Genomic DNA, 26,158 nt, shown 5'->3' on the forward strand with positions numbered 1-26,158 from the left:
GCGGGGGGCGAGGGCGCTCGGACCCGCCCCACCTCCCCCCGCGGGGCGGGGGGGGGGGGAAAGGGCCGCGCCGCCTCAACCCAGCGCTGCCCCCCGGCCCCGCTGCAGGCACAGGTACCGGGATAACGGGGCCGGAGCGGGCGGGGCGAGGCGGAACGGAGCGGGGCGGGGCTTTTTCGTCCTTCTCCGCCGCTCCCCGCCGGCACGGAGGCGGTTACCGGGAGCTGTGAGGCGGGGCGGGGCGGGCACAGCTCGGGGCCGCGCGGAGCGACGAAGAGGAGGAGGAGGAGGAGGAGGGCAGCCCGGCAGCCCCGCACGGCGCGCGGTGGGTACGGGGCGAATGGGGCGGGGGGAAGTTCCCCGGCCCTGTCTGTCGGTAGCAGCCCAGGGGCGCTCGGTGGGTCGTGGTTCCACGCTCCGGGCCCACGAGGCAGAGCTCCCAGCCCGGTGCCGGGAGCAGCACGCGCTCTCCCCGCTCTTTGTCTCTCCCCTCCTCGCTGCTCCAATCTCCCCCCCTTCCCCTCCCCGTCTGTCTGTCCGTCCCTCCCGAACTGCCCTCCCGTGTCCCGGAGCGTCGGTCCTCTGCCGTTACCGGGGCTCCCCGTACCCCCAGCGCTGCGTTGCCGTGCGAGGCGCTCGGCTGTCTCGATGGATGCACTCGGTGACAGAACTAATGAAAGGTCTCTGAAGAGAGAACGGGATGAACGGGAGGACTGGCTGTTGCTGACAGCTCAGAGGAGGGATGCCCGGCTTGCTGCTGCCTCTTCGAGCGGCTTCTGAGGCTGCGGGACTTGCTTTCATCTTTGTGATCGCATAGCTAAAGCTGGAGAATCCGTGCCAGCCGCTGCCCTGCCCTGAGGGCTGCTGGCAGGTCTCGCTGGAGGGCATGGGCACATCTCTGAGGCTGCTCAGTGAGTCCTGGTCTGTGTGGCCACAGACTCTGGGCTTTCTTCAGCTGTTCTTTGGGCATTGTGAGAGTCACAGGGCAGCGGCTGCAGGACTGTGCCGATAAAAGGCCGTTATGTTGTCTACCACACCAGCACTTCCCTTAAGTAAACGATGAGTTAAGTGAAATGATGGTTAATCTTGGATGGCTAATCTTGGGACTGAGGGACGTCAGGAGCAAATCATTTCATGCTGCCGTTTGACTTTTAGGGCTGGAGGCGTGTAAGTGTTGTGTTTGCTTTTTTTATGCCTGAGCAGGTGTGGCTGGGAGCAGCCAGCAGGCGTCGATGATGGCATTTTGTTTCCCTTTTTATCTCTGAGTCACAAACTTGCAGCGTGCAGTCTGCTGTCCCTTCTTTACCTCTCATCTCAGTGAAACCTGCTGCATGGGAGCAGGCAGGATGCTTCACTGTGGCTGCTGTCACTCCTTTGCTCTGTGCCCCGCCTGCACCTGCAGGTTGGAAAGGAAAAGCTTTTGGTGACCTACATCATTCTCCCTGCAAAATGGAGTGACTTCAGAATGGCTCCCCATGGTAAACTTTTTTTTTTTTTTTTTTTTCCCCATGATTTGGCATCTTAAATAGCTCTAGCTAATAGCTAGTGGGTTGGATAGCTATTATTTTTCTTAGTGCAAAGGGAAGGTCGATACTTGGCTCTGTGTCCCTGTGCTCTGCCATCCAGAGCCCAGAGTGCAGATGGAGCGATTGCTCTGCCCAAGGGGAGCAGGAGGAAGCAGTAACTCCTACTGGGCTTGAGACCTCAACTGTGCAGTGACTCTTCCTTTAATCTGCAAAATCAATTTCAAGTTATTAAGGCAGAAAAAGAAAAAAACCTTGTGGTTTTCTTTCTCAAGACATTTCATGCTCAAATTTGGTGCTGATTTTGACAGCTCTCATTTCTCCTTTACGCACAGGTGTGCTGTGAGCCTCGTGTTTCCTTTCAGGAGCCCTGTCATTTGGCTTATTTTGCTTGTGAAGTGATTACACTCTTGTACAGAACGTTTGCCCTTGGAGATGTAAGATCTGCTGTCAGGCCTGGAGCGCTGGCAGCGTGGCCGTAGGCTGCAGCACATCGCTGAGTGCCCCTGAGCCAAGCATGTTGGTGGGAGAGGCCCCATGGGTGGCTGCAGGGTGGCAATGTGCTGGAGCCCTCCTTGCATTCCTTTTTCAGCAGACAGGATCTTGTGCAACCGGAGGCAGCGACATTTGGTCCGACAGCCACTGCCAAGGTGAGAGTGCAGTCTGCCAAGCCGAACAGGATCTTGTTGGTTATGAGAAGGGGAAGGGCAGCCAGCGCTGTTGGAGATGCCACTGCCTGGAAGTGGGCAGGCTCTTGTGCAGGGGGCATCTGCTGTTGCAGAGGAGCTGGCAGCCCAGTGTGTCTCTAAGCTGCCTGCTGGCTGAGGGGCTGTGCTGGCTGGGATAGCAGCTGAGGTGGTGAGGGCAGCTCAGGAGCTGCAGCGAAGGTGTTTAGAGATGGCAGTTAATGTGTGGGAGAGGAAAAATGTCTGTGCGCTTGGTAAATGTTGGCACCCTACAGGAGCTTATCAGCTAATTCAGTGCTTTGGATTCCAAAGAGCTGGGCTGGCTTTGTCGTGTTGGAAAGAATCCCTTCAGATCAGGGGGATAAATAGAAAGTATGAAAAGGACATTTGTAATGGTGCGGATTCTGTGCTGACTCAGCTGTGGGACGGGGTCCTGCTGCCTCCCCCAGCCCCAGGGCATTGGCAGCACCACTTTCCACAGTCCAGGCCTCAGGACATTGTCCCACGTGGGAAAGGGCTCAGAATGGAGCAAACCCTCTGGATTCGGTACTTCTGGTACTGCTGGTTTGTGTTGCCTGAGCTGCTGCCCTTTGGGGAGCAGCAGCAGGTTCACAAGCTGTTTCCATGTTGGCAGGACGTTATGGTTTGGACCTCCTGGCTTTTTTGTTTCTTCTTCACAACCTGCTCATGTGTGCCTGTACCTCCAGTGCCTTCCACCTGCACATCAAGGCAGTGCTGAAGCAACAGATGCTCTGCAGATCAAAGTGATACCTCCCTTAAAGCTGCTGGGGAAAAAAAAAAGCTGAAAAGCAGAAGGAATTTAGGTCTTTACTTATTGCTTTGTTCTCACTATGCTAGGTAAAAGCTAATTAAATGCTGCTTCTCTTGGCAGACAAGTCCTCTACCTCTTCCTGCATCCTGGGGAGCTGCATTTGGGCATTCATAACATAAGCTCATGTTTCATAGGTGCATCTCCATCTGTTGTCTGTAGTAGCAATGTTTTTTCAAGGAAGCATTCCCTGGTCAACAGCTGCAACCACCTCGACCAAACCTTCATTCTTTGCTTATACAGGCTTTGCCTTTTTAGACAGATGAGCTCCTGTGGGTGTGGTGGAAGCTCAGGGCCAGTGATGCTGCACAGGTTGCTCCACATCACTGCTTTGGACTCAGCACTGTGCTGGAACACAGCGGTGAGGAGGAGGAACTGCAGCAGAGCTCACTGGCTGTATTCTTGCAAGAGGAGGGGTGGCTTCCTCTGTACATATCTTCAAGCAAATGACTTCCTCCAAGATAGCAGCCTCTTGGGCTCGGTGCATGGCAAGGCTGAGGCTTCTCCAAGTCCCAGTGAACAAAAGCTGATTCAAGCTGACAAATGCAGCGATTGCCAGTTAAACCAATAGCTTGCTCTTCAACGAAGGCACCATTAGCTACTTGGTTTCATTTGCAATCACATGTAAAAATAACTCTGAGCTAGGACTGCTGTTTTCCTTCCCAGCAGCTTTCACTCTGCTGCTGGGGAAGTTCTGGTTTCTGTTTGCCCTCTCAGCCTCCTTGCTTCCTCGTTTATCCATTAGAACCACAGTTCAAGAAATCAGAGCAATTCCGTGTTAAACTGAACTTGCCTTACACCCCTACATACTCCCTGCACACAATGCCTCTGACAGCACAAACCTGAGCTTGTCTGCTTCTCTTCCCCCTGGCTGCCCCTCCGTGTGCTCTGCAGACCACAGAGCGAGCAAAGAGTGCTGCACCTGCACCCAGCCCTGTGGCAATGCACGGTGCTGCACGGTCAGGCCAGCCTGCTCCTTTAAAGTGAGGCCGTGTAAATACAGAGGAACAGAAGTGGGCGTCTCCTCTCCTCGTGTCCCTTTGCAGAACAGCAGCTGCCATGCTGCAATGCTGTGTGTTCCAGCTGCAGGCAGTGGTGGCAGTAGTGCCTGCGCTGCACTGAGTTCTGTTGGGCTGTCTGTGGGATGTCACTTCTCTCTGAAAAAACTTTATAACTACCAAAGGTCTTCTTGCTTTATTTTTCACTGCTTCCATATTTCTTCCCTGCAGAGAGAAACATCCCAGAATTACGTGCTTTAGCTTGCTTAACCCGCAAAGAGGACATTAGGGGTCCAGAGCACTTGGAGGCTGTTGCATGAGCAGCACTTGATGGGAGACCTCTTCCTTCTCAGGCTGCACTGCCCTTGTGTTTGTTCTAACACCGTTCTTTCCTCCTTCTTGACAGATCTTCTGAATTTGGCTCCTGATTAAAGCTGACAGATAATGGAAACATTTCCTCGGCGATGTCTCTGGGGCGACTCCTCCGACGTGCCTCCTCTAAAGCTTCTGACCTCCTGACCCTGAACCCTGGTGGCAGCAGCACTTCATCTTCCATACTCGATGGGGAGATTATCTACTCCAAGAACAATGTCTGTGTCCACCCACCTGAGCTGCTGCAGGGCATCGGGGAGCACCACCCAGGTGAGTGGGTGCTCACTCACCCTTTTTACCCTCTCCTGTTCCTGGGGACTTTGTTCCTGTCAACATCTGCACACCAGTGGGGCACGAGGAAGGCAGGCTTCAAGGCACCGAGGAAAGCCATCCACAAGCTGATCTATCAGCTGTTCTTTTAATAGGAAAAATTGACAACGTTTCTTCTTTTAGCATAGATCTACCTGTTTCAGAACATCCTTTTGTATTCCCAGAAGATGAACAGTTGCCATTTGAGGGCAGGAACTTCTGATGCTCTTTTAAACGTGTATGGTTCAGAGAAGCCAAGTATCATCCTGTAACTGTTATTGCCAGAGTGGCCTCACCAACCCTTGGTAGAGGGAAAATAAAACCTGATTGTGGCTGCATGCACTGGCATAAATGAAGATAAATACTGCCCCTATCCCTTTATTCTCATCTGTTACTGTGCTCTTTCATGTTTTCATCAAAGAGAGCTGTGGCTACTGGCTTAACTTCACAAAACTGATTATTCTGTGAACGTTGACCCACACTTCCCCTTTCATATGTGTGACTCTTCTATTGGCTTTCCGTGAGAATTGTAGCCCTTTGGCCATACTAAGGTAAATATTCTTAAAAAGAAGAAATATTCAGCTGGCACTTGACATTGTTTAACTAACAAACAGTGAAAGTTTTTCATGTGGCAACATATTTCAGAATTTACTCTCGATCAGTAATCCAGCCAGGAAGTTGAAAGCGTTGTATGCAATTCCTTCACTTAAGCCAGAGGGAATTTAGGGTATGCAGAAGCCATGTGCAGACCTGAAATTATTTGTGAACACTGAGTGATGCTGAGAACTCCGCAATTCATGTGGCAGAATTCTCTCCTGATGACAAAAGCACTTTGCCCTTGTTGCAGTGGTGGTGAAGAGGGGAGGCGATGAGGAAAGGCAAGGTTGTGCCTTAGGCACTTTGAAGCTGTGTTGTAACCGACTGCTGCTTTGCTCTCCCACAGGCTATCTGTGCCTCTACATGGAGAAGGATGAGCTGCTCGGCACCACGCTCATCCTCGCCTGGGTCCCAAACTCGCGCATCCAGAGGCAGGATGAAGAAGCCCTGCGTTACGTCACTCCCGAGAGCTCCCCGGTCCGCAAAGCTCCCCGCAAACGAGGCCGCCACGCTCAGGGATTTGGCACTGCCCAGCAGGCTTCTCCCACTGAGCCAAAAGGGGCAGCGGTCCTGAAGGAAGACATCTTGACTGTGTCGCAGCTCGTGAAGGACGGGGCTTACATCAGTTCCCCTTCTTTGGATGGGGAGAAGCTGCCCCAGAGCTGTGTGGCAGCAGACGGCGCCCAGCAGTCCCCGCAGCCTGCGCGCAGCGACTCAGGAATCCTATCGACAATCAGCTCTCAGGATGAGCAGAACAGGTCAGAGCCGTCGGTGGAGGAAGGGCTGGACTGCAGGCCAGAGCCAGGGGAGGACGAGGGCTCCCTGGAGCTGTTTGCTGACGATGTGAGCAGGGACAGCACTTTCGACTCTGATTCTGATGCCTTCTCTTCCCCGTTCTGCCTCTCTCCCATTAGCGAAGCCCTTGTGAAAAGCAGTAGTTCTGTATTTCTGGATAATGAAACCAGGTGAGTGCATCCATTTCTCCAGTTTTGGGGTGAATTGCTGGGTTGCTGGCTGCTGAGCTTGGGGACGTTAAGGGAAATCAAGAAGCTTGACAGTGACATTGAGCTGAATATCCTGTCTGGCTTCAGACTTGCTTTAATTTCCCCTTGATTATGACGCCTGTGTAATTCACAGGAAATTGCTTGTTGGCCAGTCCTGCTCATTGAACTGTGGCCTTGTCCATCGTGCAGGGCTGTGCACGTGTGGGCCTCTCAGGTGAGCTGCCTGGAGGCCTGGGAGCAGCATTACTTGAAGTGGGAAGGTCCTCCGTGGGTCTTGCTGGCTCTGTTGTGCTGTGCTAGCTGCTGGTACAAAGCCACATCAAAGAGTCTGGCTGGCATCCTGCAAGCCTGGCTTCTGGGCAAGGCACTGCAGGGACAGGAAGGCTGCTTTGCTGACAACAAGGTCACAGTAGGGCAGAAATATGAATTCTGAAATGTTTAACCTGGCTAATACAGTCAGCATTGGTGCATCCAAAGATCAGCGCTTCTCAATGGCACCTGCAGTCAACTCTATGGGGGAAGAGGGCCCCCTGGCAAAGCAAGGCTTTATCACTGTGCACCTGATCACTTCCACATTGATCCGCGGTGTTTCTGGCTCTCTGCCCTGCAGTCTCCATGCTGTATCACTCGATTCCGTCACGCAGAGTGAGAGGTGTGTTCGTGAAGCACCCCAGGGCTGATTTTAAGGATACAGCTGAACTTGAAACTACACTTGAAATTAGGAAAAACAAGTTCTACTTTGTGTGTGTCAGCAACGCGCGGGCTGCGCGGAGACTTGACGCTCGGAAGGAGTTGGCCTCTGTAGTTCATGGTCTAATCTCAAACCCAGAGAATACCAGTAAGAACAAGTCTATGGAAGGAAGCGTTTTAAGTGGTTTAACTCTTTCTGAATATTTTTTTTTGAATACCTAAGTGTGGTGGTGTCAGACGTTTGTATTGGCCTCATGTTTGCTGCAGATCTTAGCAGCACGCGGTCATGAAGTGTGAGCCTGGGGAGCTTGGGGCTGCAGGGCAGTGCTCCCTGTCCCCCCCCCCGACACCCTGCTCCCTGCAGAGCACCTTTGTGAGCAGTGCAGGCTGCTCAGGCTGGCATGAGGTTTCCAAACAGCGTTGAAAGAGAGAGAGAGAAAAGAGGAAATCTGAAAGAGAGAGCTCTTGCAGCTCTCTGCATGCTCATCTCCTGTTGACAGCTGTGGGACATGAGAGGGCTTTGGGAACTAGATGAATGGGATGAGACATACCTTGAAAGCTTGGAGAGGCCTTTGAATGAGTTAAACACAGCTTCTGACAGCTGACTTTTCCTTCTTCCATTCTGTGTGTGTTGGCTGACTCCGTGAAATAGGGTTTGCAGTTTCACTTTTGCTGGTTCCAAGGTGTGCTTCCCCAGTGAGGTTTTCCTCCAGTGCTGGGCTGCTGTTTGGGCCTTCAGCTGCACGTGCTTTCAGAGAATGTTGTGATTAATTTGACTTACTGCAAAAAAAGCACATCAAAACTCCATTGCCACCAGCACCTTAGTTTGCTTCGGAGTTGTAATTTTATTCCTGGAAGCAGCACGTGATGCTGAGCACGCTTGAGCTGTTTCTGTCACTATTACAAAAAAAAAAAAGTGCTCTTTCTTTTTTAAGTATTGCAACCTGAGTTTTACTGAGTGATCACCAACCAGATCGTTGTCTGGAACAAACTTTAGGAAACCTCTATTTATTTCACTCCTTTTTAGTGATAACATCTGTGTTTGCAGAGTCCAATAGCAAAGAGGTCAGTTGCATTATGTCCCACAGCACTGACCTGTGATAGAGAACACAGTTGGTTTGTTTTGGGCTTTTTTTTTCTTCTTTTATGTAGATAAAATACAGTTTCAGCTGTAAGTCCCTGCTGTGTGCATGCATGCTGCCCTGGCTGCTGGGGAGCCCTCTGCTGGCTCTGCCTACCTGCTGCTCCTGGGGGCTGCTCCTTCCTTCCCCTCTATTTTATTTTAACTCCTCTGGCAGCAGCCTGGAAGCATCTTACAGTGGATGTGGCTCTCATAATTTGCAACAGATTAATTAAACAGACCTTTCATTGTTTGGGGCTTCAGGCTTGAAAGGCTTTTGTCCAGTGTGTCCATTCTTTTGTGCCAAATTGTTCCTCCCCACAGGGCCTTGTGCATGATAGCTGCAGATCTGGGTGCTGCTTGCAAACTGCTCAAGTCAGAGAGTTTGCGCAGAATATTCTGCAAATGTCTTGCCCAAAACTCCGATTCCCAATGCTCACCCCAGCTTTCAGGGGCAGGGGATGTTGCTCCAGGAGTCACCACAAGCTTGAAAACAGCTTCCTTGTTTCGGAAGGATTTTCTGCTGGCAGCTCCTCTGCAGCAGAGCTGGAGTGCGAACAAAGTTAGTGCTGCTGGCGGCAGCTCCCTCCCTGCCCCCCGGCCACCACCCTCCCTCCAAAGAGGAGCGACTGTTTCTGGTTATTTCCCTCTCCTTTGGGGAGCTGCAATAAAGAGAACTTCTACTTTGCTCTGTGCTTATTTCAAAAGCTGCAGCGGCGCAGTGCATGGGTTTTCCAGCTCGGCTGTCCCTTCCATGCAGTTGGGTACCATCAGAAATGGAGAAGCGTGACGTTGCAGAAGAATTAGGCTGTGTTGGGTCAGATGAGATGGAGATGGGCTGCTTGCATGACACTGGACCCTTGGGACCTGCTCCTGGGGGCAGGATGGAGCTGCAGCCTCAGCACTGTGTGTGAGGCAGGGAGCGGAGCAGGGGCAGGAGGGAGCTGGGAAGCCTTGGAGTTGCACAATGAGTCAGTCATTTTAAGTCGACAACTCGCTTTTCAGAGCATAAGGAAATAAAAACGTATCCATTGTTGGGTTTTGTTTTGTTGTGTTTTTGTTTTTTTTCTTCTCAGTTTGAAAGGCTGCCAGGCTCCCATGCAGCGATCAATGCTTTCCTCCCATTTACACAATTCCTGGGGCTGGGGAGAGGGCAGTGCCCCATTACCAGCACACATTCGTGCTCCTTTGCAGCTGGGTTGGGCCGTGGGCAGGAGGGGGATTTGTCCTCCTGGTTCCCGTGCCCCTGCTGGCCCTCAGGTTCCTGGGGGCAGCGGCTGATGGGAGGTGGTTGCACAGACAGTGGCTTCATCCTGAACTGCGTTTGTGTGGCAGAGGAGAGATGCTGGAAATAAAATGGTCTCTTTGTGTTCCTTTTCTCCCTTATCACTGTTATCTGTCAGGAAACATCTGCTTTGCTTTGAAGGGCACTGGTTGAGGACAGCGGGATCTGAACCCGGCCTTGGGCTGTTGCTGCCCTGCTAGATTACTCAGCTTCCATTTCCCCATCAGCAAAGTGAAACCAAAAGCTTTTGGTATGTCCTTGCGACGAGATAGCATCTGACACCTGCGTGATGTCACTCAGTGCTTCTAAAATCGCTTTAGCTGGTCGTGGCAGCAGCCCTGTGCCAATCGGTTGCTGAGGCACTTGGTGCTCTGCAGGGATGCTTTGGATTTGTGTCCCCAGCTAGCCAGGCCAGGGGCAGTGGAGCTGTGAGGGGCTTCTCACTGCAGCAGTGAACCACGACTATAGAATCACAGGATGGCTTGGGTTGGAATGGAGCTTTACAGACCCTGCAATAAACAGGGACTACACCTAGATCAGGGTGCTCAGTGCATGCTGATCATGCTGCTTTGGATGCGGCCCAGGGTCTTGTTGGCTTTCTGGGCTGTGAAGGCACCATGCTGTCCATGTCCTGCTGCCATCCATTGATGCCCCCAGGTCCTTTTTGGCAGGGCTGTGCTCCATCTTTACACCCCCCAGCCTGTGCTGATAGCAGGGGCTGCCACCACCCAGGCGCAGGCCTTGCACTTGGATGGGTTGTACCTTGTGAGGTTCTCCTGGGCCCACTGCTCAGCCTGTCCAGGTCTCTATGGATGGCATCCCATCCCTGGGATGTGTCATCTGCAAACTGCTGAGGGTGCACTTGATCCCACTGTCAACATCACTGAGGATATTAAAGAATACTGGTCCCAGTGCTGACCCCTGAGGGACACCACTGCTCACCGATCTCCATCAGGACACTGAGCCATTGACTACCATTCTCTGGGTCATGAAACAACCTTTTCATGCTGGAGCTAAACCACAATAAAGTTCTCATGCTCCGAAGGAGTCATGAGTGCACATGAACAGCTCTTACAGGCGCAGCATGCAATGCAAGCAGCAGCTCCTTGGGCACGCTTGATGCAATCTCTGCTGGTGTTGCTCAGTCCTTCCTGGGGAGCTCATCAGCAAATGGCCTCCCCAGGGATAGCACAGCGTGCTGTTGCATCATGATGTTGTGGCAGCACCTCGGTGCCTCTCAGCCCCCTGCAGACCGGGCCAGGGAAGCGTATGGGCACAGCGGGGCTGCACACTCACTGCTGTGCTGCCAGGGGTGGTTGTGTTCCCAGGGCTGAGGGAATTGGGCTCTGGGTTCCCAACTCCTGTAATTTCTTGCAGTGTCTTGCATCACTCTCGCCTGCTTTTGGCGATTTCAGCCTCAGGGCCTGGCTCTGGGTCCGTGTGGTTTGAGAAGTGCCGCTGGTACCTGGAGCAGTGCCTGTAAGAACACCACTGTCCCTCAGTGAGGCTCTGCTCCATAATAGTGGGGCAGCTGTGGGCTCTGGGCAGGGCTGTGCTGTCCCAATCCACTGTGAGGTTGGGCAGAGCCGAGCAGCAGTGTGGGCATACGGCTCCGTCTTCCTTTGTATCAATATTTGAACAGCAAGCATGTTAATTATGGCAGGTTTGGTTTTTTTGCCTCTGTTGGTTCGCTGCCAGCTCTCTGTGGAAGAAAAATAGTGACAGCTAACTTGAGATCAAGAATTACGGCTCGAAGGGGCGGTGGAGCTATTTGTTTGGGATTTTAATTGAGGAATACGCAGGTGCTGCTGAGGTCTGCTCCCACAGACTGCTTCATGTTAAGCACACCGGTGGTGTGATCAGTAATTCACTCCTCTTGCTTCTAACACAGAGCATCCACCTCCTTTGGGCTCCCAATCTGAGCACGAGGGCAGTGGTAGCGGGCCAGGTCAGAGGTGCACGGCTTTGGTGTTGGCAGAGAGCTGCCCAATATTCCCCATCCACTGCTTAGAACCAAGTGTGTAAGACAAAAGGTAATCTTCGGGGCTTCCAAGGGACAGGCGGTGTGAAAGGCTTGATTGTAATTAGCATAATTAGTGTAGGATTTTATTTTTGCACGGGTAGAACTGAAAGAGAAAAGCAAAATAAGCCATTGATTTAAAATATAAAATAAACACTGGTAAGAAAGGTGCCCTTCTCTCATCCCAAATGGGCTGAAAAGCAAACATTCTTTTGGGGACTTTGCTGAGAAATCACTTTTTCCATCTCAGGCATTTTTTTAAGTGTTGCTTTTTGGGTACTTGGAGGGCATCACATCGCAGACCTGCGAGGAGGAAGGAGAGGCAGAACACATCAGTTCACTACAAACCTCTGCAGTTCTGGGAGCTGCTGAGTGCCATAGGAAGGAGCAGAACAAATGCCGTAGGACAGCTGAGGTTCCCCAGAGGACACGGGCTAAAAAAGGTGAAAGAAGTGCAATTAAGGGAGCTTTTCAGCACAGAAAGTTAATTAGCTACTAAATAGCATTCATTTAGTGCAGTTCAGCATGGGGAAATTTATGTTTTGAAAGCAAACAGATCAATGGGAAGCTGTGGAACAGGCTTTTGGGAAGTCCATGTTGACACTGACGTACTTTGTGCTGTGATGTCCTCATGGCTTTCAGCAGTCTCCCTGACAAGTGGGAAGAACTGCTGGCTTTGCTCTGTGTGTGCCTCCACACGAGGGTGTTCCCACATCTCATTTTGGGATTCCTGGCTGTGTGCTCATCCAGGCTCCTAACCGCCCCTTCCCTGCAGGTTAACATGGATTGATTCTATTGGGGCTCTCTGAGGCAGAGGGGCTTCAGTTCCACATGGTTTCAGCCCAAAGGGGAATTCTGCACGGCTCCCAACATCGTTACATGTTCCCACCAGTCAGGGTTTGGCATTGGACTTTGCTGCCCTGCCCATGTCCTTCCATCGCTCTGCAGCATCATCTGGTGCAAGCAGGGCTGTTTTGGCAAACTGCTTTGTTCCATATTACCTGTGTTCTTTTGCACTTCGTTCATCTATTGCTGAAATCAGCACGTTTCACAATTCATTATACATGTATGTTGTCAAGGACACTCTTTTATTTATCAGAACAATAGATTTGGGCTCCAGCTACCCAACCTGACCTCACTTTGTGCCATCGCTGCACTCAGCGTTTAGGCGTTTTGGGATATCTTTGAACTTTTATTGATGGATTATTTATTTGAAGCCATCTGTCATTGGCGTTTCAGGCAGCTGATGCTGCCGTGAGCTGCGTCACCTTGCTGGAGAGAATCGGAACTGGAAGGTCAGTGCCTGTGGGGAGCTGTGGAGAAGCAGAGAAACATCAGCCCTGGGGAGGGAAAGGGCACGTTGTTCCCATTTCATGGTGCTCATACATTATGGTGATGCTTATTGTCTGTAAACAACGCTTCACAAGGCAGCGTGCAGGAATAGATGGGGCTGTGGGGCAGGCTGCAATTACTGGAGGTGTGCTTGAATGCAGTGGTGATGGAGAGCCAAGGGGAGAGGGTTTGGCTTTTGCAAGAGACTCTGGGAGGCGGCTGGGAGGCACTCAATAAATGCCACATCCCGTCTGCCATCCTCCCTCTTATAATTACACGTGTCACATCTTGTCATAAAATGAGTTATTAGATCTTTGTCGCTAAAATAGCCTTCCCATGTAATTGGTGCAGGTCTCTGCCCTGGCTCTGTAACAGTAATAACAACTGGTTTCCTGTCTCTGTGCAGCAGGTGCGTGTTGGCTGGACGGTAAGTCAGCCCCACTGCTGCAGGTCAGCCCCACAATTCCTGCAGGTCTGCCCCACTGCTGTAAGTCATCCCGTTGCCAAGCAGTTCCTGCTGCAGCTGAAGCACAGGGCCAGCCCCACGCGGGCATTATGCTTTGTAGATGCTGCAGAAGCTCATGGAGCATAGAGGCATTGATTGCTGCAGCTGATGGTTGGGAGAAAATGCATCACTCCCTGATCTTGCAGCAGCAAGACTGAGATGTATTTTGTAACAAGAGAGTGATGGGACTTGAGCAAAGAGAAAAGGTGTCACTGGCCTTGTGGCTGTATCCGTGGGCTTCCTGCCTCTAGGTTTGCTAATTCTCCTGATAATCTTTTCCTCTGTCCCTTCTGTTCCCTTGGGGATTGCATGTGTTCTCCTGGCAGTCTGCTGTTTCTGGCTCCCACGGCCCCAGCTCTCTCTTAAATATTCCTCCAGCATTTTGCCTTGCACTGGTGCAAATCCCTCATCCAGCAGGTATAATAGTCTGGCTTTCATAAATAATAAATGGTAAAATTTTTCCCTTGTGTCTGCACATCAAGTGTGCCTGGATGGAGAACTCCCCAGAAGCCACAGAACCAGTGCTGTTAGTGCTACGTTCCACTACTTGGGCACATTAACAGTGCTTTAAGAAGTAGACCCACAGTTTAGAGTCTTTCCATTCCTTTTTATTGTACTTTTTTTCCCCAATATTGATGTATTAAGGAAAAAGTGACCCTAAACACTGCGAGGATTTTTTCCCCTCAGTTCCCACAGTGCCTGAACGCACACGGTGTGCATGGGGCAGCAGATCCCAGTGAGCCATCGCTGTGCCTCTGTTCAGCTCTGCACACAGACACAAGAACCTCTGCTCAGTCTTACAGTTGGTTTGAGTCACCTCTTCCAGGGCAATCCTGTGGAACCAGCTGTGCCTGCTGAGTGTTGCTTCACAAATACCAGCTGCTTACAGCAAGCAGTCCCACACGGCTGCCCTGCACCAGGGCTCCTGTTATTTTTGCATTCATGTGAGCTACAGAGAGCTTTAGGAAGGTGTTACATTTCGCAGCTTGAGCTGAAAATAGCACTTGAATTTTCACAAAGACCTGTACAATTTCCATGGGGAAGAACTTGAAGATCTCCAAGTCAAACCCCAACCCATCCCCACCATGCCCACTCACCACAGTCCTCAGCATCATGGCTGTGGAACACCCCCAGGGACGGTGACTCCCCCACTCCCTGGGCAGCAGTGCCAGTGCCTGGCTGCTCTTTCCGAGTAGAAATTTCTCCTGCTATCCAATCCGAATCTCTGCAGTGCAGTGCAAGGCCATCGCCTCTCATCCCATTGCTGTTAAGTGGGAGCAGAGCTTGGCCTCCACCTCTGATACAAGCCTACATGCTGTTGGCCGCCTTCTTGGTGGCTCACATTCAGGCAGCTGTGCCCCAGCACCCCCAGGCAGCTTTCCAACCACCATGCCCCAAGCCTGCAGCGTTGCATGGCATTATTGAGACCAAAGTGCTGCACGGGCACACCAAGACAGAGCAGCACATCATCACCAATGGAGCCATGGAGCTGCTCTTGGAGCTGGCAGCCGAGCGGCGTTTGTCCCTGCACAATGCTGCGGAGTGAAGGAAGGGGCTTTGGGGGCTGTTTCCCATGCGGGTGGGCGCTGAGGCTTTGAGCCATCCGTTGGAACCATTAAAAATGTAACCCACAGCCAAGGGGGATGTCCGGAGCCCCGGCCATTGGGGTGCAGTGACCTGAACCACGGGCAGATGCTGCACGCGGGGCTCGGCCCTGTGCAGGAGCACCGCAGCCGGGCTCGGCAGGCATACTGATGTGCTGTGCTGCAGATGCATGCTGAGTGTGTGATTTTCAGCGTTCAGTGCCTACATTGTTAGATAAGCGGATTAGAAAACATTGCATAAAGTGGCATTGCAGGGGGCTGTCTTTATACCTGCTACTTGCCTTGTTTTGCAAACCCTGATTTCACAGCGGAACCCATTCAGAGCTTGCTCTGAGATTGTTCACATGTATTGGCCTTTTTAAGAACCGAGGGGTCACAGTTTCAGATTCACTTAATTCTCAAAGCAGTGATATTTTTCTTTTGGGATCGGGGCTGGTGGCGGGCATGCAGGGCGTTTGCTCTGAGCTCAGTTTGCTCCTTAGGGTGGATGCATGGGTGCAGCGTGCTCCCAGCTCCCTGCATGCTCCCAGTTCCCTGCAGCATGCTGCTTCACTCTCCTGCTCCAGGCTGGCTTTGAGCTCATGTGTCACTTCCAGCTCCTTAACTCAAGTGCCAAGCTTGAAAATGGGAACCTGAAGCCATGTATGTCTGAATTGAGGCTTGTGAGGCTTGCTTGCATGGATCAAGTTCAGGAGAAGCCTCTTTTGGTCTTGCTGTGTTCAGAGGGACTTCACAGCTGATACCCAGGGTGCACAGCTCACCTCCCCAGGCAGTGGTGGGGAACACATCCACCCTCTCCAGTTCTGTGTGCAGCAGACCAAACCCAGGAGCGCCTGTTGGGATGGCAGGGCATTGATTTCAATAAAAATCATTTAATCTCTTTTGTAAGCAGCCTGTTATTGATTCCCTAGACCTGCCCTGAATTCCAATGTCAGAGCTCTGGGAAAGATGCATAGCCTCGTGGCAGCCGTGATTGTCACATGCAACTGCAGCTCCTGGCTAATGCTGCTGGGCTCTCCCCTCACTCTGCTACAGGGACACAGGTGATGGCTGCAGGGACACAGGTGATGGCTGCAGGGATGCATGTGATGACCACGTGCCACGTTCCCACTGCTGCACAGAGAGCCCCAACGGCAGCACCCAGAGCCCAGAGAGCAGCGGGCGAACGCAGGGAGAGGAGCAGCAGAAGGTGGGAGCCCTGGAGCAGATCTGCGGAGTCTTCAGAGTGGACCTGGGACAAATGAGATCCCTGCGCCTTTTCTTTAGGTAACCTTTCTTTAGGCACCTTTCACAGAGGTGCCGTGAGGCAGGCTTCAGGGGTTTGTTCTCCAGGAAAGATAAAATGCAGTTCTTTGGCATATCGGGAGGGTAAGGGTGCTCTTAGCAGCACGAGGGAAGCTCTTGGTGGAACAGCCTCACAGTGCTCCTCTGGTTCTGTGGTCACATCCAGAGCTGTAAGATGGTTTTTGCCTTGTTTGAAGGGAGAGCTTCATTACAGTTTGCTTTCCTCTCACTGCAATCCGATGTCCCCTTCCTGCGGGGCACCTCCTCACCCTGAGAGGTGACCTGAAGAGGAGAAGGCTCCAGGGAGATCTGTGCTGGCCTCTAAGTGTCCAAAGGGAAGCTGTAGGGAAGAAGGGAACAGACTAGCAGGGTCTGCTGATGCACAGGTTGCCTAGAGAGGCAGTGGTGCCCCATCCCTGCAGACAGCCAAGGGCAGGGGATGGGCTGTGAGCACTGATGGAGCTGTGGGTGTCCCTACTCAGGGCAGGGGTGGCACCAGATGGCCCTTAGGGTCCCTTCCAGCTCCAACCATCCTGTGATGGTATGATTCTGATTCTAACCCCACTTTGCCCTCCCCACAGCGACGAGGCATGCACCTGTGGGCAGCTGGTGGTCGCCAGCCGGGAGAGCCAGTACAAGATCTTCCATTTTCACCATGGAGGCCTGGATAAAGTGTCAGAGGTGTTCCAGCAGTGGAAGTACTGCACCGAGACCCACCTGAAGGAGCAGGTAGCGGGCAAGGTGGGGCAAGGGACTTCTCACAAGGAGTTGGGGAAATGAAGCAGTGAGGTTCCATCACTAAATAGGGCAGCAAGGCACCGACTGTTACTGGGATACAGCCAGCAGTTAGCTGGGAGGTCTTGGTTGTGTTTGTTCATCCTCATCCATTCCTGTTCTGCCTGTGGAATGCAGAGCAGATAAGGCAGGAACCTCGTTAGGGGGTAATTTTGCTGGCTGTGGTGTGCAGGTAGATCAGCACTGTGCTCTGGGTGGTGAGGTGGCTGGGAACCAATTTCCAATGCAGTGGCACTGCTGTCCGAGCCTTTCATCCATTTTGTGAAGCATAGCATACTGCATCTGAAAATGCTTTGACAAGGCATCTTGCCATATTTTGTTCAATCTACATACAAATGTGATAAGAGCTGTTTAATTATCTGTTTAAGATACTATATGTGCTTATTAGTAACAGTGATTTTTAAATTTCCATCCTTCCCACCGAGACCCCTGCTGCTTTTCTTATTGTGGTCGCATGGGCTCACTTTTTGCATTGAACAACCTTTGATTTTTAAATTAAATGTCAGCTGCAGTCTTGCACTGGGATCAGGAGTGCCCTTAGAGAGCCTGGCAGTGCCGTTCCCCGCTTGCCTAACAGCAATCCCTTTGTATATGGCCAATCATATGTAATTTATTGCAGGCATTCCTGGCAGGGTGAAGTTTTGCTGTAAGCAGCATTAATTCGCTTTCAGGTCAGGGATAAGATGGGGGGAGGAATAGGAAACTGTGTTGTTTTTGGTTGTTTTTTAAGATGAAGCTGTTTTGTGGCGCTCTGATTTTTAATTATTCTAATCACTCGTGGTTGGAATGGTTGGAATTAAGAAAACAACCTTGCTAAGTGCTGTGCCTGCTACAAGAACCACAGGGAAAGGTTTTGCTGCTCCCAGCGTCTCACGCTGTGCCGCTATCTGCCTCCCGCCTTCATTTTTGTTCTGTTTTGTTTTGTTTTGCTCCCCTCGCTCAGCAGCTCGCTGATGAGAAGACATGCATGCAGTTCTCCATCCGTCGGCCCAAGCTGCCCTCATCAGAGACGCACCCAGAGGAGAACGCATACCGGCGCCTCGACGTGTCAGCATGGCTCAGCCACCTGAACCACTGTGGGCAGGTGGAGGAGGAGTACAAGCTGCAGAAGGTGAGTTGAGGCTGCTGCTCTGTGCTGGGCAGAGTCCTGGAGTGGAAGCTTGGTTTGCTTTCGGGGCATGTGATGTTGGAGGGGATGAAGGTTGCTCGTGGTGCATGGCTGGAGGTGTTGGTGGGACCGCAGAGCGCTTGCAGGTGAGATCTGAGCATCATCCCAAGGAGGCAGCAGGATGGGTAAACCAACGCGTCTGTGCTCTGCGTGCTGTGAGCAAATCAAAGAAAGAAAAATTGAGATGACTGTATGAAAGAATGCGGGGCTTTCGGGGGAGCACCGGGTCCGGGTCTTGAGAGGGGTTTGCAGTGAAATGCGGTGTCTCCAAGATTGGGGATTAAGCCGTGACATGAGAACGACACGTTAATCATAGAGCCACTCCAGGGGGGGTTATTGACATTGAAATGAGCCCGATTTGTGTCTCGTCTGGGAATAGAAGGCCAGCACTTTCCCTCTAAACATGTGCAAATTGCAGGAGCTTGAATCAAGGCGTCACTTGTCAGGAGAGAGCTGCAAAGCCACGCAGCACAGTGGCGGGCAGTTCCTTGTTGCTGTTTTTGGGAATGCTAAAGCTGAACCGGTCCTAACTTCTGTTCAGACAGCCAAGGTCAGGCTGGACGGGGCGCTGAGCACTGATGGAGCTGTGGGTGTCCCTGCTTAGCGCGGGGGGTGGGACCAGATGCCCTTCAGCATCTCTTCCAACTCAAACCTTGCTATGATTCTATGGTTCTACTCTTCCTTCCAGGCCATTTTCTTTGGTGGGATCGATATGTCCATCCGTGGGGAAGTGTGGCCTTTCCTGCTGCACTACTACAGCTACGAGTCCACCTCTGAGGAGAGGGAGGCACTGAGGGTGCAGAAGAGGAAGGAGTACTTTGAGATCCAGGAGAAGAGGTAACAGAGTGGCCTCAGCCTCGGCTGCTCCCCTCTCTTTAGCTTCTAACTCCGAAGAGCTGCTGGGGACAGAGGTGAGGGGAGCAGATTTGCTCTCAGCACAGCCAGTCTTACTCCAATGTTATCTCACCCAGCTTCTGGAGCAGCACCAGCAGCACCACGCAGGGAGTTTGTCTCACAGGCAAGGCTATGGCCTGACATGCTAGGCTTAGCAGGCTGAAGGTGAAAACAGGATTTTAGGTTTCTTCATGAATGTATCTGGATGTAAAAATAGGGAAGAAGAAGATATGTCAAATTTAAGGAAGTTATCTGTGCTTTGCAAACTGATTGTGGGTAAATTTGAGCTGGAGAGAGACTGTGGTATTATTATTTTGGAGTAAATTGCAGCAGAGTGGTGAGTTCTGGTGTGACACCCACAAGGAGCAGTGGAGAGCATCATCAGCTGCTCCAGACATCGACTTCATCACAAAACACACAGTGTCACCCACTCAGAACCCAGGAAGCCCCTTCTGATATTGCCTTTGGACAGAAGATGTGCTGTTCCGGACAGACCACTTGTCTGCTTTTCAACTGATGAGAAAACTCAGTATAGAAATAGGGTTTTTTTCTCAAAGCCAAAGCTGAAGTAAGGCTGTTTGTTCTTTGTGACAGTCCTGTGCCTGTAGTCTCAACGTACCTGTGTTGCTGTTCAATTTTCAGGCTTTCCATGTCTCCAGATGAGCAGAAGGATTTCTGGCGCAAGGTGCAGTTCACAGTAGACAAGGATGTTGTGAGAACTGACCGCAGCAACCAGTTCTTCCGAGGGGAAAACAACCCCAATGTGGAAACAATGAGGTGATGTGTCTGATCTCAGCGTCCCACACAGTGCCCTACTGAGCACGTAGGAAACTCCAGAACTCCCCGTGGCCCAGGCTGCCTCTGCTGCTGCCTTGGGAATACTGAAGAGCATCACACATAGGATGGCTGGACCAGAGGATGCAAAAATAACTCCTTCCCCAGAGCTCTCACTACTGCCATCCCCTAGCTTCCCTGCACATAAAAGAGGGGGGAGCCTTCTGCAGCTCTGGGGGTAAAGAGTGCTGCAGCAGGGTCGTGGGCAGGTGCTTATGGCTGTGGTTCTGCTGATGGGGTGGAAGACCAGCCCTCAGAGTCTCCTTGATGGGTGCGGGACTCATCAACGTGTTCCTGGTGAATGGTTGGGGTAGGATGGAAGGGCCGTGCCTTCCACATCTCACCTCTCCTCTTGAATGTCTCCTCCAGGAGGATCTTGCTGAACTACGCAGTGTTTAACCCAGCTATTGGGTATTCCCAAGGCATGTCCGACCTGGTCGCCCCAATCCTGGCAGAGGTCCTGGATGAGTCAGATACTTTCTGGTGTTTTGTGGGATTGATGCAGAACACCATCTTCATCAGCTCACCCCGGGACGAAGATATGGAGAAACAGCTGGTGAGGAGGAGGGCTGGGCTCGGTTTGGTCCTGTCTGTAATTTCTCCCTTCCTCATTCAAACTGGAGGAATGACGTAAAGCTGTTAACTGGTCTGTGTGAAATCATGCACCAAAGCCACAAAGCATCCGATGGATAAAATGAATCTCAGGTGATTGAGGCACTCCAGGGGCAATTATAGGCAATAAGTTGTCAGTCAAGTTGCCTTGGCTGTGCTGAAGGATGCTGATTCAAGGAATCTTTTATGGTCATCTTTTATTTAGGATTCTGCTGCCTTTTTCTCTGTGCTTCTGTCAGGCAGAGGAGACTCACTCATTTGTTTCCATCCTGATTTGGGGGCATTAGGTATGAATGAGGCGTAGTAGTGGAGCTGCAGCCCTCTGTATGAGCTTTTTTGAAGGTTTTAACATTTTTAATGGATATCTTTTTAATGATATCCAAATGAAAAGCCTTTCCTATCTGGCAGAGTCACTTAAAATAAAGTGACCTTGCTGAAAAATAGAAACCTTTTAGGTTTGAACATTAATGTCAGTTGCTCGCTGGTCAGAATCCTGGGAAACACATTTTAAATCTGAAATCTTGTCCAGGTCATGGTGGCACTGATGTAAAATGGTAAATTTGTTATGGAAGCCTGGTGGGGTGCTGTCGGTGAGGTGCAATCATTGTATGGATTATGCTCTGCAGCGTGCCCATAGCATCAGGCTTCTTAAAATCACTCACACGTTGCTCAGCCCCCGCTGAAATGAAATGCTGTAGATAGCCACATCCTGTCTGCACTCGAGGGCTGCGTGCTGCTTTGCCCAGCCCGACTCTCCCCATCTTCCTTTAGCAGTCAGAGGATTTTCTTTTCACCCTCCCTCCTTCTTTGTGGAATAGCTGCAGTGGCCCGGGCTGCTCCTGGCTGAACGTAAGGAGCTGCCTGTGAGCCGGGGCCGTGAGCTGGGGCTCTGTGTGGGAGGACAAAACCCAAACCAGTGTTAGCAGGCCTGGCTTGTGCTGGGGACGTGGGGGGGCTCGGGGGGCTCTGGGGGTCCTGGCACACAGGCAGTGGCTCAGCCAAGTGCATCTCTTGCAGATGTACCTGCGGGAGCTGCTGAGGCTCATGCACCCACGCTTCTACCAGCACCTTTCTGCCCTGGGGGAGGACGGCCTGCAGATGCTCTTCTGTCACCGCTGGATCCTCCTCTGCTTTAAAAGGGAGTTCCCCGACGCTGAGGCTCTGCGCATGTGGGAAGCCTGCTGGGCACACTACCAGGTGGGAGTCCATGCAGCACACAGGCAGTGTGCATTGCTGAGCCCTCACCTCAGCACCCTGCGGGGTTTTCCTTAAAGGCCCTTCGTAGCAAAGTATCCGAAATAAGTTACACTGCAGGCATTCCCTCTCCCGCAGCACTCTCTTAGCTGAGATGTGACAGCTTGGTTTTGTCTTTGCCGGGTTCTGCTTTGATTTGCTGGAGGTAACCTTGAAAGAAATGGGAAGTCGTACAAACTGCACGTGGAGCTGCCTGGTGAAGGCACTGAGGAGCTGCCTGAGCTACTTTATGCTCACAGACAGATCGGCTCCGAAGGGCTCTGCTTCATTTACAAAACTGTTCATTCATCAAAGTGCAGGTTCCCCTAATTTGAACATTTGCAGCACTGACACCTGAAAAGTCTGTTTCACAAGCTTGTGTTCCTTGTGGGCATCTTCCAGCAGTTTTCCCTGTCAGATGCTGTGGGGAGACTGTAGGTATTTCAGAGAGTCTGTAACTACCAAAGGGATTTACCTGTAGAACAAAAGGATGGACACTGCTCCCCAGCTTGGGGATGCCTATGCTTTTCAGAATGTGCTGACCATCCATTCTGAGGTTCAGACTCCTCTTTAACAGCTGGACAATGTCTTCCCAGAGCCACCAGTCTGCTTTGAAAGCTGTGGCCCAAACCACACTCCCACACTTTAAAGGTGAGAGACTTTGACTCAGCTGTGATTCAGAATCCACAACAACTCCTTTATGAGCACCACTAAGCAGAACTGGAAGGAGCAACAAATCTCTCCTCAGGACGTGCTTGTGGAGGGTGGGGAGCCAGAGCTCAGCTTCCACCTGCTGTAACCCAGCCCGTGTTCTCTTTGCAGACAGACTACTTCCACCTCTTCATCTGTGTGGCCATCGTGGTGATTTATGGGGATGATGTCATTGAACAGCAGCTGGCCACCGATCAGATGCTGCTGCATTTCGGCAACCTGGCTATGCACATGAACGGAGAGCTCGTACTCAGGAAGGTAAATGTCTGCATGCTGAGGTGGGCTCTCAGGCCCATGAGATGAGTCAGAGCATGGAGAAAACCAGGGACCGGTGCTTCATCTTCCTCACCTCCTGTATCCCGTGCTTGCCTGCAGCCAGCAAGAACAGGGTGATGCTGCTGGGACGTGCCAGCACACAGCAGCACCAAGCCCAGGCTGCAGGGCAGATGCAGGCACTGCGGTGCCGAGGGGCAGGAATCCCATGCTGAGAGCAGCTCCTGCTAAATCCACCTGCTGGCAATGCCTCCAGGCCCCATTTAACCTCCAGCTGGCTGTTCAGGAATGGTGCCCCACGTTTTGACTCCTATCACAGAGCTGAGCAGGGCCCGATGGCAACCCCAGTGCTTTGTATCCGCACCCTGGCACGCGGGAATGACTTTGTCTCTCTCCCCTCTAGGCGAGGAGCCTGCTCTATCAGTTCCACCTGCTGCCCCGCATCCCCTGCAGTCTGCACGACCTGTGCCAGCTGTGTGGGACGGGGATGTGGGACAGCGGCTTCATCCCTGCAGTGGAGTGCTCTGGTCACCACCCCGCAGCCGAGGGCTGCCCCTATGGGGGGCTGGTGGAGGATTCTTCTCCCAAGGCAGGAGGTGAAGGCAGGAGAGGAGTGAAAACACACGACATCTTCAATTTCCGAAAATAGCTGGAGAGGAACCGGGCGCGCCAGAGGAAGAGGGAAGGGCAGGAAGGATGTGCAGAGGAAAAATGTGGAGGACAAAAATGGAGGGGAGGTTTGTCAAGGCTCCGGAGAGGACTGGAAGGGGGAGAATGGAAGAGGGATGGAGTCTGTCTGCAGGAGAATGGCACTGTGTGAGCGGAGGAACGAAACGCACCCAACCAGGAACAGCGTTTGCACGTGCTTGGATTTGATCTTCATAGGAACACGAAGTGTTTCTAGACCTTCACAAGGACTTTTTTACTCTGCCTCTGAGACTGGACTGGTTAGGAACCAGAAGTTCTACCTTGCTGATGAGAAGCGTGAACGCTAATGAGAGCCGAGTGCCCCCAGCAGAGTGTGTGGCTGGTGGGGGGGGGGGCAGGGCCCTGCAGCATCCCTGCACCCCGAGCACATGTGCTTCAACCAGAACAATGCCTCTTGGTGGCTTCTCTCTAATGCCACGACGATCATTTTAATTACAATCTGCCAAAAATAAACCTGCAGACCATTGGGACTGCAGGGGACGTATCTGTTCTGTTGGTGAGGAAGAGCTGGTCACCTGAAGGCCATCTCTTGCTCTCTGTGTTTTTACATGGCATGCCTGCTGGCATGATTCTTCTCCTTTTGTACAGAGAGTGCACAGCCACGGGTCTTACAGCACTGCTTTCTGTAGTCAGGGTATTTCATAGACACCTTTTGGAGTTTACTTCTTTGTGACATTACAGCAAAGCTGCTGCTTTATGCTGCCAGCCACAGACTTTAGAACCTTGTTTATGGAATTCTGTTGTTTCTAGTGTGTTTCCAACGTGTTCCCTTTGGCTCTTCCCAACGACTGAATATTTTCTGTCCTTATTTGTTTTTGCCATAGGCACGTGGGGCGGACCCAGCGCTCCTCAGCTGATGCCACCCGTATGCACTCTTCCCCATCCTGAAAGAAAAACAAAACTTGGTTTGTTGCAGTTGTTTTTGCTGAGCTGTCTTTGGTAAACGTTTCCCTTGAAGTATTTTTGGAAGGACAGCATGTTTTCACTGCTGCCTTCTATAAAATCTGCCAACTGGAAGCTGTGCTGAGGCCTTGAGTGCAGCCATGTTGCCAAATACAAAACGTCTTTACCAAATCCACTGGCAGCCAAAGGTGTGTGCTGAGCCAAAGCTCGTGCCAAGAGGAGTCTGGGGAAAGCTTCCTTATGAACGGACATGGAGATGGGCTGGCAGAGCGCCGTGCTGGTTTTGCTGCTTCCTTCTGCCCAGCGCTGTGGCACTGAGCCTGGCAGGCAGGTTGGTGCAGAGCACAGTGCTGTGCTGAGACCCACCGAGCACGTGCTGCTTCCCCAGTGGGAGAAGTCCTGGCCTCAGGCTGCACCACGAGGCCACAACGCTGTGCTGGGGCAACTCTAGAGGGTCCAGCACTGCTCCTGCTGCAGCAAATAGGAGGCAACGAGAGGAGCTGAAGTCGATAATTTCTGGTGTTATTTTTTCTGCCATTGAAATGTCGTGCAGCGATGTGGAAATCACTCGGGATTTGTTTGGTGACAAACAGCACTGCGGTTCTCCCACGCGTGGCGCAGCCCAAAGCAGGGCACTGCTGGGATCTCCTTGCCCCCCCCCGCCTGCTGCCACCCGATGTCCCACAGCAGATTTCAGCCATTTGCAGCGCCATGGCCCCAGTGTTGGCTGCTGGTAACTCACGGTGCCTCTATTAAATTCACACTAAATGTCCACAGCTCTCTGTGCTGGCATCGTTCCTGTGTCAGACGGCAGTGGTTGGGGTTGGCTGTTCTCTGGGCAGCTGCTGCTCAGGGGAGCGACGTGGTGTTTGCCTGTTGTGAGCTGCACTCAATATTCCCCTTCCTCCTGCTCCTGTGTCAGGGTAGGGGGCAGCAGGCTGGGGGCTGCGGGGCTGCCATCCCCAGGGCTGCACGCAGGCAATGAGCTGCAAATTGTGGGCACGGGAATGGCTGCAGACACTGCTGAGCTGTCAGTGGGGCTGTGCAGGAACACCATGCTCTGGAAGCTGGTGCATCACCCTCTGTGTCTCTCTGCTTGGCTCAAACACACAGCAGCCGGGACAGCTGCATCATGGTCACCTCGTGCCCAAAACGCCTTCCAACTGCTTTGTGACTGCTTTGTGCTCCTTGTCCCCACAGACTGCTCCCAGACCAGGCTGCTGGAAACCCAAAGGAAGCTCCTGAAATATTTTCACAGCCAATTTTATTGCAGTCTGCATTTCGGCCAAGAGTTCCCACAGAATCCAAGTGTCCAAAAGTCACCACCCTCCGAATGCAGTTGATTTCTTCCTCCAGCTCTGAAAGGCAGCTCTCTCTAAGGTCATGCTTATAAAGGGCTTTGAAAACAGTTCTGCTTCTAAGATCCTTGCTTCACTAACCCACACATCTGCAGCTCACAGGGCTGAGACCTGCCCTCTGGCATCAGGCTGTGCCCCAATGCCCAGCACAGCTCTGCAGCACATCGGATTCCTCCCAGCATCTCACCATCCTCCTCTGTAGGTTTAAGCAAAAAAAATGGGCTCTTCTCAAAGCTTGTGCTCTTCCCAAGGCACTGCTCAGGCTCCTGGGAAGCCCTGGTGCAGCACAGCACAGGGATGGGCAGTGGAGGGATGAATGGATGGAGGAGGAATGGAGGGAGGGAAGGAGAGATGAATGGATGAATGTTTGGATGGATGGATGGATGGATGGATGGATGGATGGATGGATGGATGGATGGATGGATGGATGGATGGGTGGAGGGATTGATGGACGGAGGGATGGATGGGGAGATGGAGCCAATGGTGTGGCCACGTGCATCTCCCCTGGACT

The 26,158-nt window shown here is 52.1% G+C and overlaps 1 protein-coding gene across 8 annotated transcripts; it reads left to right on the forward strand.

Moving 5' to 3' along the window:
• Window positions 1-50: 50 nt before the first annotated feature.
• On the forward strand, window positions 51-25,697 carry TBC1D16 (TBC1 domain family member 16). 8 transcript variants are annotated; one of them, XM_042892601.1, is made up of 12 exons: window positions 51-114; window positions 4,443-4,678; window positions 5,661-6,279; window positions 15,910-16,140; window positions 16,740-16,899; window positions 17,897-18,064; window positions 18,810-18,958; window positions 19,658-19,792; window positions 20,219-20,405; window positions 21,479-21,658; window positions 22,517-22,663; window positions 23,082-25,697. In XM_042892601.1, the coding sequence occupies exons 2-12, from the start codon at window positions 4,501-4,503 to the stop codon at window positions 23,325-23,327; spliced, it is 2,400 nt and encodes a 799-aa protein (XP_042748535.1). In that variant the 5' UTR covers window positions 51-114; window positions 4,443-4,500; the 3' UTR covers window positions 23,328-25,697. The 8 variants fall into 8 exon arrangements, with proteins under 8 accessions (XP_042748535.1, XP_042748534.1, XP_042748542.1 ...); XM_042892600.1 differs by lacking the exon at window positions 51-114 and adding an exon at window positions 223-325; XM_042892605.1 differs by lacking the exon at window positions 51-114 and adding an exon at window positions 224-325 and having other exon boundaries at window positions 17,900-18,064.
• The last annotated feature ends 461 nt before the right edge of the window (window positions 25,698-26,158 follow it).

Source organism: Lagopus leucura, unplaced genomic scaffold (genome assembly GCF_019238085.1).
Source record: "Lagopus leucura isolate 7727_CA_CO unplaced genomic scaffold, USGS_WTPT01 111-11_obj-0_obj, whole genome shotgun sequence".
NCBI lineage: Eukaryota > Metazoa > Chordata > Aves > Galliformes > Phasianidae > Lagopus > Lagopus leucura.